This window comes from Rhinolophus hipposideros (assembly GCF_964194185.1).
Source record: "Rhinolophus hipposideros genome assembly, chromosome: 11".
Classification (NCBI taxonomy): Eukaryota; Metazoa; Chordata; class Mammalia; order Chiroptera; family Rhinolophidae; genus Rhinolophus; species Rhinolophus hipposideros.
This window is the reverse complement of record NC_138057.1, coordinates 42,401,504-42,416,660: the sequence shown is the minus strand read 5'-3', so window position 1 is coordinate 42,416,660 and position 15,157 is coordinate 42,401,504. Positions and strand designations below refer to the sequence as shown.

General features: G+C 37.9%; 1 protein-coding gene across 1 annotated transcript in view; it reads left to right on the top strand.

Moving 5' to 3' along the window:
- Nucleotides 1–7,805, top strand: part of LOC308504853 (guanine nucleotide-binding protein G(q) subunit alpha) — a 270,460-nt gene extending 262,655 nt beyond the window's left edge. The window contains exon 7 of the mRNA XM_081066233.1: nt 3,535–7,805. Coding sequence (XP_080922359.1) covers nt 3,535–3,725 — 191 coding nt within the window. The 3' untranslated portion in view covers nt 3,726–7,805. The remainder of the gene's footprint in view (nt 1–3,534) is intronic.
- The last annotated feature ends 7,352 nt before the right edge of the window (nt 7,806–15,157 follow it).

The following is a 15,157-nucleotide window of genomic DNA, read 5'->3' as shown; positions in this document are numbered from 1 at the left end:
CCCATTTGAATGTCTTAAAATCTGAAAATGTTGTTTACTGTTAATCTCCCCCAGTATACACATAATGCACATGGGGAACTTGGCCATGATAAAAAAGACACTGATTGTTATGCATAAAGCAAATGCAGCTGTCATTTCATAAGACTCAAAGCCCTTGTAAGATGAGCTAAGACTGAAAAAACTCTAAGCCCACTCTGCAGTGATGTTTTTATAATAAACATGTTTATAATATTAAAAATTTCACACTTCCACATTTCTGCACTTACAAGGTCTTAATCATAATGAATGCCATTTCTGTACTTTAGGAAGGGAAATTACCATTTCCACATGGGCTTGAATTGCAAAATTGTTCACAAAGACTGTAAAATTCCTTTCCTGCTGTGATGGCTATAATGATTTCTTTGTAGTTTGTTTATTCAAATAACATAATTTATATTTAAAAACATAACACACTCCAAGTGCTCTTTAGTAAGCTTGAGGCTAGTCCTGATATTCATTAGAATTAAGAAAAAGAGAGAGAGAGAGAGAGAGAGAGAGAGAGAGAGAGAGAGAGAGAGAGAGAGAGAGAGAAGGTAGACCATTTTGCCCGTGTAGAGCAAGTACAAAATCATATGGAGGAAGTTTATTCATAAGATAGAAAGGTAGTGTTCTTTTATGAAAATGAGAAGCTGCCCCAGCTCTAAAAATCTATTAGTTTTACTTTTAAGTATTTTTATTATTGTTATGGAATTAGTAACTTAACCATAATACATTGAAAAAGATAGGACATTAAATTATTTTATATGTATCATAGCATTTTAGCATTTTAAATTATGACACTTTTTCATTCAATATGATACCAGCCTTCTTCTTTTTTTTTTTTAGGATAAACTGTTTATTTGTTTTTGTTTTTGTTTCAGGTGTACAAAACAATGTAATAGACATTTACACCCCTCACAAAGTGATAACCCTCCTCCTTCAATTTACTATCCCTCTAACATCGTATATAGATAGCTGTTCCAATTCCATTGACTATTTCAGGCCAGCCTTCTTAATCATTGATCAAAATTTCAATTCTAAGTACTTTGTATAAGTGCAATCATACCATATTAGTTCTTTTTTGTCTGGCTTATTTTACTTCGCTTTATGGTTTCAAGGTTCATGCATGTTGTAAAATCCATCAGATTCGCTTCGCTTTTATGGCTGAGTAATACTCCATTGTATGTGTATACTACTTGTTTAGCTATTCCTCTGTTGTTGGACCCTTGGGTTGTTTCTACCTTCTGGCTATTGTGAATAATGCAGCAGTGAACATTGACATACAAATATGTGTTAGAGTCCCTTCTTCCAATTCCTTTGAATACCAGAGTGCCAAAAAATATATATACACGTGACTTGTATTCATCTTTTGTTATCGGTATATATTGAGTATTACAATTTTAATACAGTTTTTTCCTTTCTTAAAATGGGTATACATTTGTTTGGCACCCTCTGTATATACCTAGTAATGGAATTATTGGTTCTTGTGGTAATTCTGTGCTCAGCTTTTTGAGGAACCACCAACCTATTTTCCACAGTGGCTACACCATTTTTCATTCCCACCAACAATGCACAAGGGTTCAAATTTCTCCACATCCTTGCCAACACTGGTTTTTTTCCATTTTTTTTATTCTAGTAGACAATTGTGGTTTTGATTTGCATTTCCTTAATGATTAATGATGTTGAGCATCTTTACATGTGATATGTGATTTGCAAGTATTTTCTCCCAGTCTATAGGTTGTCTTTTCACTCTTTTGATAATGTCCTTTAATGAAAAAAGTTTTTAATTTTGATGGAGTTCAATTGATGTATTTAGTCTTTTGCCTGTGATTTTGGTGTCATATCTAAAAATCCATTGCACAATTATTAAATACGTTTTAATATATCCTGATAACTACATCACAGTCTTTCTTCTAAGCAGCTAGGACATCAGAGACCCCATATAAGTTGTACAAAAACGTAAACCAATATTTTTTTTATCATCACACATAATGAATTGAATACTACATAAACATGAGATGCTCAAAAACACAAGATGTCTGCAAGAGATGACTATAGATGACCCTGACCTTAAGGACCTTAATCTCTGTTCTGTTTCGACAGAGATTTCAGTCTAGAGAATGTAAAGTGATCCATAATGGAGGTACCTGTGGGGGTGGGTTGGTAAGGCAGCCTGAGGCAGCGATGTCTGTCTGTCTGTACACATTATATAGCTGAGACCAATACAATGAACTCAGTCCAATAGAAGTCACTCTGACTCCCCTACTGAAGAGCCTGCAGTGGCTCCCTATCACCCAAGGAATCAAAGCTAAACTTAGCCTGGCCTTCAAGCCATCAGCCTGTTTTCATCTAACCATATTTTGTGGATGGTTGGACAGATGGGCAAGATAAAGTGACAAAGAGGAGCAAGTACACATAATAGTGTTGGGGAAGATGATTAACTTAACACAAAAAAACAATCCGATTAAAACATGGGCAGAGGGCCTTAATAGACATTTCTGCAAAGGAGACCTACAGATGGCCAATAAAGATGCTTAACATCACTAATCATCAGAAAAATGCAAATTAAAACCACAATGAGGATCACCTTGCACCTGTCAGAATGGCCATCATCAACAAACGTGTTGTCGAGGATGTGGAGAAAAGGGAACCTTCAGCACTGTTGATGGGATTGCAAATTAGTGCAACCCCTATGGAAAACAGTATGGAGGTTCCTCAAAAAGTGAAAAATAGAACTACCATATAACCCAGAAATTCTACTTATGGGTATTTATCTGGAGAAATCCAAAACACTAATTTGAAAAGACATATGCACTCCTATGTTCATTGCAACTATATTTACAATAGCCAAGATAATGGAAGTAATCCAAGTGTCCTTCAGTAGATGATTGGATAACGGAGATGTGGTACATATATAATGGAATATTGCTCAGCCATAAAAAAAAAAAAAATGAAATCTTACATTTGCAACAACATGGGTGGATCTGGAAGGTATTATGCTAAGTGAAATAAGTCAGACAGAGAAAGACAAATACCATATGATCTCATTTATATGTGGAATCTAAAGAACAAAATACATGAACAAACAAAATAGAAACAAACTCATATATACAGATAATAGACTGATGGTTGCCAGATGGGAGGTGGGTGGGGGGGTGGGAAAAAGGTGAAGGGATTAAGAAGTACAGATTGGTAGTTACAAAATAGTTGTGCGGATTTAAAATGCAGACTAGGGAATCAAGTAAATAATGTAGTAACTGTGTATGGCGCCAGATGGGTACTAACCTCATAGGGTGATCACTTCCTAAGTTATATAAATGTCTAATCACTATGCTGTACAACTGAAACTAATATAATGTTGCATGTAAACTGAAATTGAAAAATAATGTAGGTACCTTATAAAAAAATGTGCAGTGCCGACATCATCGTCATGGGTAATGACTCAATAAACACTTGTTGAGTGAATGCATTGGTGGATGAGCTAACAAACTGTCCGTCTCCTCCCTTGGCCAACAGGACCCCAGAGAGATGCCCAGGCAGCTCGAGAATTCATCTTGAAGATGTTCGTGGACCTGAACCCAGACAGTGACAAAATTATCTACTCCCACTTCACATGCGCCACGGACACCGAGAACATCCGCTTTGTCTTTGCTGCCGTCAAGGACACCATCCTCCAGTTGAATCTGAAGGAGTATAATCTGGTCTAATTGTGCCTCCTCGACGCCGCCCTCCCCTTCCCTGGTGGGCTATCGAAGCTAGACGAGAGGGGCTGTATTTCCGTGGGAACACTTTGCATACTACTAATTTATTGCCGTCCTGGGCTCTGTGTGAGTGTGTCCACAGAGTTTGTAGGACATAGTATGATTTTATTTAAACTATTCAGAGGAAAAACAGGATGCTGAAGTACAGTCCCAGCACATTTCCTCTCTATCTTTTTTTTTTTAGGCAAAACCTTGTGATTCAATGTATTTTAAATTCTTGGTCATGCACTCACAAAGATAAGAGTTGTCTCCTTGTCTCTGTCTCTCTGTCTGTCTCTGTCTCTCTGTCTCTCTGTCTCTCTGTCTCTCTCTCTCTCTCTCTCTCTCTCTCTCCTATTGAGCAAAACAAAGCTGATTCCCCTTTTCCTAACCCATACGTCCCTCCTGATTTTTCCCAGGTTACAATGGCCTTTTTTCTAGTTCCATTCTTGGTCAGATTTTTTTCATGAATGAAACAGTCTGGACAATGCCATTTGATTGAAGCCATCAACATCAGCTTAATTTAGCAGTTTGTGGTTTTTGCTGAAGGATTCTAAGTATTAATACTGTGGTTTTAAATGTATTGCTCTGGATACACGTATAGAGTTTTTTTATATATATAAATATATTGTCTTGCCTCCCTTTGGGCTGGGACAATGGATGCCCATCCAACGATTGTCATTTCTTTTGGATGTCTACCTTCAGCCATAGCATGGTTGCTCAGAGAATGCGCAGAAGTCAGTAAGGCAAGGGCAGAGACACACAGAAAGAGTCCTTTCTTTTGAAATGTCATGTGCCATTGTCCTTCCTCCCTTCCTTGCTACTTTTTCTTTCTTTCTTTTTTTTTTTTTTACCCTCTCTTCTTTAAATTGCAGATGCCAAAAAATAAGCCAACAGACACTACATTACCCCAATGGCTGCTACCCAGAGCCTTTTCCTAGTGGCTCTTAATTTTTTTTCCCCTGTTGAGACTTTTCCTTCCTTGTTTTTCTTATTGTCTGGGCCACAATTTTTAGATGACTTTTATTATGGGTATGTGTTGCCAAAGCTGGCTTTTTGTAAAACAGAATAAGAGCTTAAAAGATATAAGCCAGTATCTTAAAATGTAAGAGAATAAGACTGTGAAACCTAAAATGATTGGCTGTGAATGAACCTGCACCACCAATTGCCAAACGATTGGCAACTGTAAATTTGATTCTCATGGTCCATTCTTTTCTTTGCCCTTAAATCACATTGTTTAGTGTCCATGTCCCATGTTGAGTGTCCAAATCAGCAACGTGGAAAAGTGTCCTCTGTGATGCAACATGAAATCTGCTTGTGTCTCTTCATTTGAAGCCAATTGTACTCTCTGTATGTTCTTTAAGGTCCAGTAGGTCTGCCAAGAACATGATTGATAGTATTAAGCTGACACCTTTACACCTTTAATTTGTAAATCTGAAGTTACTGCTAGTTTACCACTTTTGGATCTTTTTAAACTGGTGACTGATTAAGTTGAACTTAAGGAAAATTTATGAACTTCACTCAAAAGTAACTTCTCTGTTGTGTAGAACATGTATTTATGTAATTGAACCTACTAAGAGAGATGTTTGGCATTCTATATGTGCAATTTTCAACAAATGCAAAAAGTACAGCACATGTATTGATGAGCTTCTGTCAAGCAGCTTGAGTTGAAATATGACTTAAGAAAATTAATCGTAATTGTTTTAAACTGCTGGGAAGTTAGAATCAGGCCATGACACTGGTCTCATTTTAACTACAATACTATTTGGCACGAGTCTAAACTTCCACATGGATCAATCTCTTGGAACAACAAAAGGGAAGGAGGAAATTATTAGATAAGTTCCAGAGTTACTAAATAGTAATGGAACGTTCCCATTCTTTACTCTCCCAGCCTCAGACAACACAGGTTACTTTTTTTTCCTTGCTCAGAAAGCACCTGTAATTAAGAAACAGACTGCCTGTAGGTATAGTGCAATTACAGTTGCTCTAATCATTGTACATACATCTCTCTCTTGATATTGCAGCATCCATACTGGCTTTGTAATCATTAATTTTTTGGCAGATTGAATGTGCTGTATTGATATGTATCTATGTAATTGTATTGTATGTCTTGTAGCTAATTCACATTTTGGATAATGTTATTTTATTTACTTTTTTAAGAGAGGAGAATGTAAATTTGTCAGTTTATTTCTGACTAGGGATATTTTTTTTTTCCATTTAGAAAAGAAGAAAAAAAAAAAAACCTTACTATCGTACAGAGCGGTACTAGCATTGTGCTGTATAAAATCATTTGCACATTCCTGAATAGAGGTATACTGATTATAAGACCCAAAGGTAATTTCATAGCAAAATACATAAATCAGTTGGAGCTTTTATACAAACATGGAAACCAACTTTGTAGAACTTTTGCCATTTGACCTAGGATTGGAATATGAGCTTTTATACAATTCATATTCTTATTTGGCAAATGCACAGTTTAGTATTACCTCTCTGATGGCCTTTATTAGAAAGGCAGTTTTAGAAGCTATTGTGATCCACTAAGGAAATGTTTTAACAGCTAGAGACCACTGCTTGCCTGAAAGGGCAATCTTAAATTTGGTGCAGCAAAAAAAATTTAAAAAAAAAAAGAAAAGAAAAAAAAAAAGTAAACATTCGAAGGCCTACAGTGTGTATAGAGAAAACCTCATCACAAGATCATAAGTGTTACAGTTGTAGGGAATCAAGATATTCTATTTAATAGAGCTATAGTAGATTGTAGTCAATTAAACCTGATCTCAAAGCTCGAAGAAGCCGAGCAAAACAGGGAAAGATTGTTATATTTGTCTTTATGAAATTGGGATGGAATTGCTATGCAGAATTGAGGTTTGTGGCTTCACTGTTCCTCATAGGGTGCATGACAAGGTCCCTTCTCTTGAGAATGGAAAAAATTGATCACCCTAGCTTCAGTGATACGTAGAAACCTAATTGTATCCACACTAGTCAATCGAAGCTAAAGGATTTTCTTTTTTGTTTCTTTGTTTCGGGTTTTATTGAAGGGGCTTGGGGGCGGGAAGGGATTCTTTTCAGTTTTGTATAAAAACAAAGTTTACTCATGCTTTATATTATATTGTGATTGCAAGCGTTATAAGCGTGTGCCACTGGACTCCTATTGATGCTCTAGGTAATGGAAGCCTGTGGCGAGTTTTATGGTGACTTGGGCATGTTTTATTCAAAAACAAACACACAGAGACCTTTCTTCAACATACCAAGGCAAGCAGCCAGTTCATGACTTACTTCATACATTGCAGTGTACCAGTTTACAGATGATTTTTCCCTTTTTTGCGTGATACGGCAGTTCCAACCCACAGAGAATTCCTTATTTGTAAATTGGAGGTTTGTACTATGCCTTACAGAGCTTAAATTAAGAAGTTTGTGCCTCATATCTGAAACAAAGGGAAATAACAGACCCATTCAAAAGTAAAAAACCCACTAAAGCTTTGTTTTCGTTTTTGTTTTTGTTTTTTTTAACATTTCCATATAAAGAGCTCTGTTAAATGTCATGAATAGACTGGGGTGGGGTGGGGGGAATCTTAGGAACCTGCATATGTTGTTTACTAGCAGATGACATCTACAAAAGGTATTTGAAGGACCCATGAAACTTGTATTTTTTTGTAGATTAACTGGCAGGTCTAATATTTAAGAAAAAGGTAATTCAGCTAAAGGACAATTTACTTTTTGTACTTCAGACTATCTTGATTGTCAAGGTGTATTAACTGTAATCTTAAAACTTATACTGCCACATGATTGTAAATTTTAGTTGTCTTAAGTTAGGAATCAGTGAAATGCTATTTATGCTGGATTTGGGTCAAAATGACTATTATTTGCAAAAAAAATGGGAAGAAAGGGCTGCATAATGAGATACTGCAAGACTCATATTGGTTGGAAATAACCTTCAAATTACTCTCCATTTCCCTTTGTGTTCAGTTTCTCAAAAAAGAATGAATAAAATGAAATATAGCAGAATGTTAACCCATATAAAAATAAAGTGTACCCAAATATTGTAATGTATATTGCTGCTCTTCTTAAAATTAAATAAGGGTTTAAAACCACTTAATTGGTAATCGACAACATCTCAATTGATACAAATAAGGTGCGCTTGGTATCCATTATTTTCTTCCAAAGATGTATCTTTGGTTAGAAACACACACAAAAATGAAGACAAGTAATATTGTATGTTTATCTATCTCTACATATTTCCAGCATATGTAGCGTTAATGGGTCTGCCCTGGTAACTATGTCTTCAGGATTTCATTTTGGTTCCATCAAATTAGGAAAAGAAATGGCTTAGTTGTATATGATTAGCTAGAGATTTTTGGAGCTAGACACCTGCTGTTTAGTAGATACTTAGTACAGAGTCTAAACTTGTCATTTGTTTTTCTCACAGAATAACAAACCATTTCCTGTCTTCTTCCCAGTTACCAATGCCCTTTCAATAACCCTCTTGCCTCTAGAATCATCTGTTCAAAGTATGCATACACACCTAGCACATAGTAGGTGCTCAAATAATAATTTCTTTCTTACCTCCTTATCTATCATGTAGCTCCATTTCCTCACATGATTCCAGCTCTATAGTAAATGACATTTACATGTTATTAAAACACCTATTGGGTAAAATTTGGTCTTACTTGGAAAAAAGAATTCTGATTTTCATAAGCTGTGGAAGACAGAAACAAATAACAGGGAGAAAGATATTCTTCAGTAGAATATTTTAAGTTTAGGGAGAAAAAATATGTTAACTTTGTTGAGGTTACTTTAGCTGAAACATGTTTTTGATGGATTTTTTTTCCTCAAAAAACTCTAAATGCAACTTCTTGCTGGATTCCTCACCTGTTATCACGTTGGAAACTTACTAGACCTATGTATTTAGGGAGTTTTGTCAAAAAACATTTTTAACTTGCAGTATTTAAAAGAATCATTTACTGTTCTTTAAAATGTCATTCAATTGCATGTATTGTCTATTGTTTGGGGATGGGAACTAGTTTTGCAAAAAACACCTAATGTTGTATAACAATGCCCCGATGATCTTGCTGGTTAAAAATACAGTATTTTTGGCCATAATTTTGTACTACAGTATTCTTCATTCTTGAGTTTTGCTTCTCTTGAAGTTGCCTAAGTTTCTCCCAGAAAGTTTTTTTTTTATTATGAGCAGTACTGGAATAAGTACTATCCTTCCTTTATAGTGCACATGCATTTCCAAAGTAGGCAGGTTTAATAGTTTCTAAACAGACAAAACAAGTCTTTTCCATTCTAAAATAATCAGAAATTTCAGTCTCCTTTAGTAGAAATATCCGTACTGGTAGTATTGATCACATTTGTTTAAAAAAAAAAAAAAAAGCTCTGATTTAAGTTGCAAGCAACTGTAAAAATAATGCTTGGCTTCGAGTTTCCCCGATTCAGCAGTGGTAGTGAATGGGTGCACTCCACGTGGGTAAAAGGATCTGGTGGAGGCATCCTTTATGTCTGTGACTTGTAGAAACACCTATCTCAGCTTTTGAGATCAGCTCAAAAGTAGCTTTTCTTTCTCTAGCAATTGTGTGAAGTTGGGGGCGATGCAAGTGTCTTTCTAGAAAATTGGTGTTTATGTAGGGACTTAAAACCCTGACAGAAGCAAAACCTATTCCTGCTACCTGAGTTTAAGTCTTTCTAACTTGACAGCTCAGCCCTTGCTTGTGAATTTTGTGTTTTTCAGAATACTGTTCCGTCCAAATACTTCAGAGAACAGTGTCATTTTTACTTAAAAGCCTTTGGCTTAAGGCTCTCCTAATCCTATCCCTACACGTTTGGGAGACCATTTCCAGTTGATGAAGCTCTTTCTGTCTGGAGGTTACTATTAAAGGAATGGTGTGACTGGGGACTGACATTGAGTATGGGCCTGGAATGATCAGTTCCCACAACCTCTGCTGAGGAAGTGGGGTGTTAAGCAGCCCCCCAGCTCTCCCCACTCTGTAGCCTTCTGACTGGGGCTTGACCACTCTAGGAGCTTGGTCCATCTGCATCATCTTGAAGATCCTCTATCCACAGAAAGAACCGGAAGTCACTCCCTGAACATTATTTGAGCCAAATATTTTAACTTGACCTTTTGACTCACAAAGCAAGCCTGCCTAGTCAGATTTTTTTCCTGTCGTATCCTTCTGGAAGCAATAAAAACGTATTTGGTCTGAAAGCTTCTCCGTCTGGCTCTTCATCTTCCCTGCCTCCTCCCATCTTTCTCTTAGGGTGCGATAGCCTGAGTGCTGCCTCTTGAGAAACCAATTAAACCATAGCAAAGAGTGGAGGTGGAACTTGATACTAAGAAACAGCAACGGTTCATTTGATAACATTTATAGAACAATTTCTGAAGGTAAGCAAGCCAGTGCCTTACTCTTGTCTACTGTGGAGTCATTACGATGCTCATCAGCTACTCCATATTTAAAGCCCTTATTGAACTTTTGATCAGAGTTGGAGAGTGGAAGGGAGTGGTTAAAGGGTGGGTATCTAGTTGGTTTGTTTTAAATTACCTATGCATTACCATCGTTCCTTTGTTTCACTGCCATGGCTAATTAAAATATGGATTCCGCTATTACAAGGAACTGCACTCAATTTTAAGGGAGAGTCCTAGGTCCCTGCAAAACAAGGCCTTGTTTATAAAATGTAGGTCTCTAAAATCTAAGATACACAGGGAGTTCTGAAGATTTTTCTTTTGAGTTTTTATGCCTCAAAACTTGAAACGCAATCTGTGTTGATTTTCTCTTTTCCTGTGTTTCTTTAAGAATGCAAAAGCCAGACACTATTTTTCTGTCCCATTAGCCTCAGGATACAAGAAGGCAACTTACCCTTTTTAATTATGAGGATAATTAAACCAAATAATAAAGAAGTGCTGGCAGAAATCCCTCAGTGCGGACTTCCCCAGCCTTATTTGTCCTCTCCAGCCCCAGGGGAGGTGTTTGCAGCTTAGAGGACCATGGACCTGTCCCACCCAGGTAGACAGGCATAAAGGGCCTCTGAGACTGTCCTTGCTTCTCAGTTGGCTCAATATGCGTGTATGGTGGATATTTAAAGCACCTTTAGAAATGAGGGGGCCAGGAAAAGACATACCAGCAAATGAGGCTTGGCAAACCCTAGAAGTCTACAAATGGGAATTCCACACTGTACCATCTGCCAGGAAGCTAGCATAGCCACTGACCAGATTGTGTTTGCCTCTGCTCTGGGGGGTGCCTCACCTGGGAGGCCACACCTGTTAGGAATCCTACACCCCCTGCCACACTTTGCCAAGTCAGGGTACCAGCAGTGGCACACCTGAGATGCAGGGCTCACATCAGAGGTGATAGCAGCCATGATTATACTCCTGGGATCACAGCAGCACTAGCAAAAGGAGCCTGCTTTCTTTTTGTGGAATACAAAAGGGCCCACTCTGTGATAAACAGTGGGGAAGGGGTGGGGGGCAATACAGGACTGTAGTACTGATTGGTAGTGTGTGTTTATTCTCACTGAGGGTGCAATACTTCCACCATGCCTGGTGTTAAGCTACTGATTCGTGGCATCACTGAACTCAGAGTAGGGAAGAGATATTATTAATAACAATGGGCTCTCCAGCTAGGCCTGCACAGCACCCTCAGTCCTTTACAACAATGCCTTTCCATAAACCTGGGGAAATGGCAGCAGTACAAGCCTACCTGACTCCTTGCACTCAGAGCATATGCATTCCTGCTCCTTGTGACCTGGAGCTAATTACCCAAGATGCTCGTGAGGAGCTCAGAGAAGTGCAGCTTGGCCAGAAACACGAAACATCTTAGCTCTCACAAGCAATGGCAGGAATGGATAGCCAGGAAACTGGGGAGGAATAATGGAAAATCAATTGGGATATCAGATTTACCTAACACAAGTGTAAGTGCACGTGTGTGTGTGATGTCTCCGTGTCTCCAAACAGCTCAATTTTTGCTGAACAGAGGAAAAGCCTGTGCAAATGTTCATGTCAGTTAGGTGATGAGATTAATCCTAAATCTTTTAAAAACTGATCACTATATATATGTGGGTATACATGTAGAATCTAAAAATGGCTTGATCTTATTGAAGTTGTGTGCACAGATAAACGTGCAAATACACGAGTATGCACAGTCAGACTTGCTTATCCCTTGGTTATTAGAAGCATTTTAACTCACAGGAAATAATTCACATTGACATGCTCAAAATAACATATCACAAAATCTGTGGCTAATTCTTTCATTTAATTTTTTTTCCTCTTGCCAGTCTTTCCAGGTGCCATCTTTAAAGAGCTCTGCCCTATCTAAAAAAGAACACCTACGTAATTATGGCAAATCAATGTTCTTAACAGGGTAGACAAACCTAGGCTGGTGCTTCAATATCTCTGAGTGGAGAGGGGCTGTATTTCAGCTGAGACCAGGAGGAAGGGTCTCCCAGAAGTTGCAAAAGTTGGATGTCATCTTACCTCAATTATAAAGCGGAACCTGTACGATTTAGTGAATGATCGCTGGTGGGTGTTACCATTTCCCTTCCTGAGTTAACTCTTCCCTGTGCAGATTGCTCACTTCCCACGAAGGATGAGGAATTCCCAGAAACCGAGGCTCAGACCACAAAAATCTCATACCACACAAATGCCTGCAGAGAAGCACAGACACATCCCCAGGGTTTGGAGCTGTGCTCTTACATCACTATTCTCAGAATGGCTAAGGGTCACCACCCTTCCATGTCCTCTGATTCACACGGGGGTTACTACAGACAGTTCTCTTTCAGGTCAGGAGCTGTCTGCCTCCTTTTAGCATTCTCTGACCACAGACCAGAAACCAAAAGTCAACGCCTGAGGAGTGACACATAACCAGTGAGGAGCAGGAGTTGGTGGATACATACTGCAGCTTCAGGCCCTCAGTGGGCAATCGCAGGCTTGTTCTACACACTCCCTCACGTGCTTTGGCTGGAACCCATTCGTTCACGCTAAATTTATTGGTTTTCCTCCCTCCCCTATCTCATACACTCTCCCTCTGCTCTCTGGGGTCACCTCTCAAAGAAACAACTGGTACCAAAATCCTTTACACAGGTCTGCCATAAGGGAAATCCAAGTTAAGACAATAAGGCCATCCAGGGATGGCTTTCCTGTGGGGAAGTGCCCACGGGGACTTGTCAGGAACCAGTCACTTTGCCTTCGGTGGACTCCCAACTGCAACTGATAGTTGATGTTCAAGATTAGTACTTGGAACCCTAGCATGAAATGAATTTGCTATAAAGGCCCACAGTGAGAGACTACATATATCAATAATGTATTTAGGAAAAAAAAATTCTGCCTTTTCCTGGAAGCTAACACTAGAATATTTTTATCTTTAGTTATCTTTTATTATTTTTAACTGTTGCAGTAAAGTGATGCAGGCATTTCAACCTTGTTGTCATTCTGTTTAGAGGGCTTCTTGACTCCTTTCTTCCACCTATCCAGCCCTGGCCATGGCCTCCAGGATGAGCCCTCACAGCAGCCTTGACGAATCAATTCCAGACATGTCAGGCTGGCTGCCACCTTGGAGACAGGAAAGCGCTTGTCTTATTCTCCAGCCAGGGAATGGTGCTGACATAATTAGAGGCAGAGAAGAAAAAGAATATTCTATCAGAGAATTGGCATATATGGTGACATTTAACCGTTGGGAGAGAAGTCAAAGAAGAGATTGAAAACTATAACAAAAGTGAAGGAACATGTTCTGAAAGAGTATCTGCCTTCTTTAAAACAAGTTTAGTTTCTGATGGTTGGTAAAGGTATGTCTTTAGAAAAAATACAATAAGGAAACTGTTTCAAATCTTGATGAAACAGGACTTTAGAATGAGAGGCTCACTGCCAATGCAAAAACTATAATACCACAATTTTGTTAGTACTAATGTCTGAATATATTGTTCTAAAATATGTTGGAATGTACTTATATTTTATTTAGCTTTCTAATTATTAAGTAAGTCTTGGACTAGATTGTAAAGGAATGAGTTTTTGAGGGGTTACATGCCTGTACATTTGGGGATGGTTCAAAGCTAAATAAAATTGTATTCAAAATCAAATGCTGTTATCTTTTTAGAAGGCACTCTCAGGATTCCAAATTACTTCATAACATCAGATTTCTTTTACCCAAGCATTTTTGCTGGGTATAATTTTATAAAGAGTGAGGAGGTATTTCCAGAAAGAAACAATGACAAAATCCAGTGATGGCATACTATTTAAGAAAAAAATTATTCAAAGACATCCATATAAAAGAATATGTGCCTATGTGTCTGGAACTTGGAAGAAAATTCAGGCAAACTTCAGGGGAAAAATTACAGTAAAGTAAATTGACTGTTTTTGTGGAATTAGGAACCAAGAGACTAATTTAATGGTTCAAAATATGAGTGATTAAGGAAAATAACAAGATTGACTTCTTCTGTTCCAATTAGTGACAAGAAATATGTTATAATTTCTTATCCTTTTTCTCTATCATTTTAAAATTTTTAAATATTTCTCCATCTAAATTATTCAGATGGCAGTGTGAGACCCTTCCTAGCTTCTTACCTTTGATTTTATTGTTACTTATTAGCCTAAGATAAACTGAAATACCCCCAGGAGTGCCTGGTCTGAGATCATCCACAGAACCATTGAAGAATGGGAAGATTGTTTTTCCTTTTTGACATCTCTTTGATATCCCTTTAGAGTTAATTTATTACTTTAAATGAGACATTTCTCCATGAACTCACTTGTGAATCTGCTGGTGTTAAATAGTAGCATTAGAGATAAATTGTATTGCAAGTATTATAGATTATATTATGTGTGATCCATCAAATATAGGCTATTATCCATGAACTAGACTAAAAAGAAAGTGATCAATTCCTATTATTATAATCCTGGGCATTCTTTTACCTGAAATCTCTTTGTACCCTTGGTTAGTTTGGGGAGGTCAGGTTGCTAAACCGTAGGATGTGGACTGAGGGACACACTTTTGACCATCAGAAGAGGACAGCTCATTGCTATGAACTCATATCTTTGAGCTTACATCTGCTATTTACCATGTATATTAAGATTTTTTTTTTTTTTGGACACAAAAGTCTGCTCAAGCGACTTAAACAGATAGGCTTTTCCCTCCTTCAAATATCAAGAAGTTCAGAGTACGTGCTGCTTACTCTTTGATGACTCAACTACCACAGGGCTGATGTCTCTAAAGTTTTCAGGCCATTTCTTCATGGTCACAGGATGGATGTTGCAGTTCCAACCATCATTACTACACACAAAGGAAGACTAAAGAAAGAGATGGGGTTACCTTTGTCAGGAAAGCAAGAGCTTTTCCAGACACTCCACAGCAGATTTCTGCTCACATCTCATTGGCCAGATCTTATTTAAACTTTGGCGTTTTAATTATGATGTGTCTTGG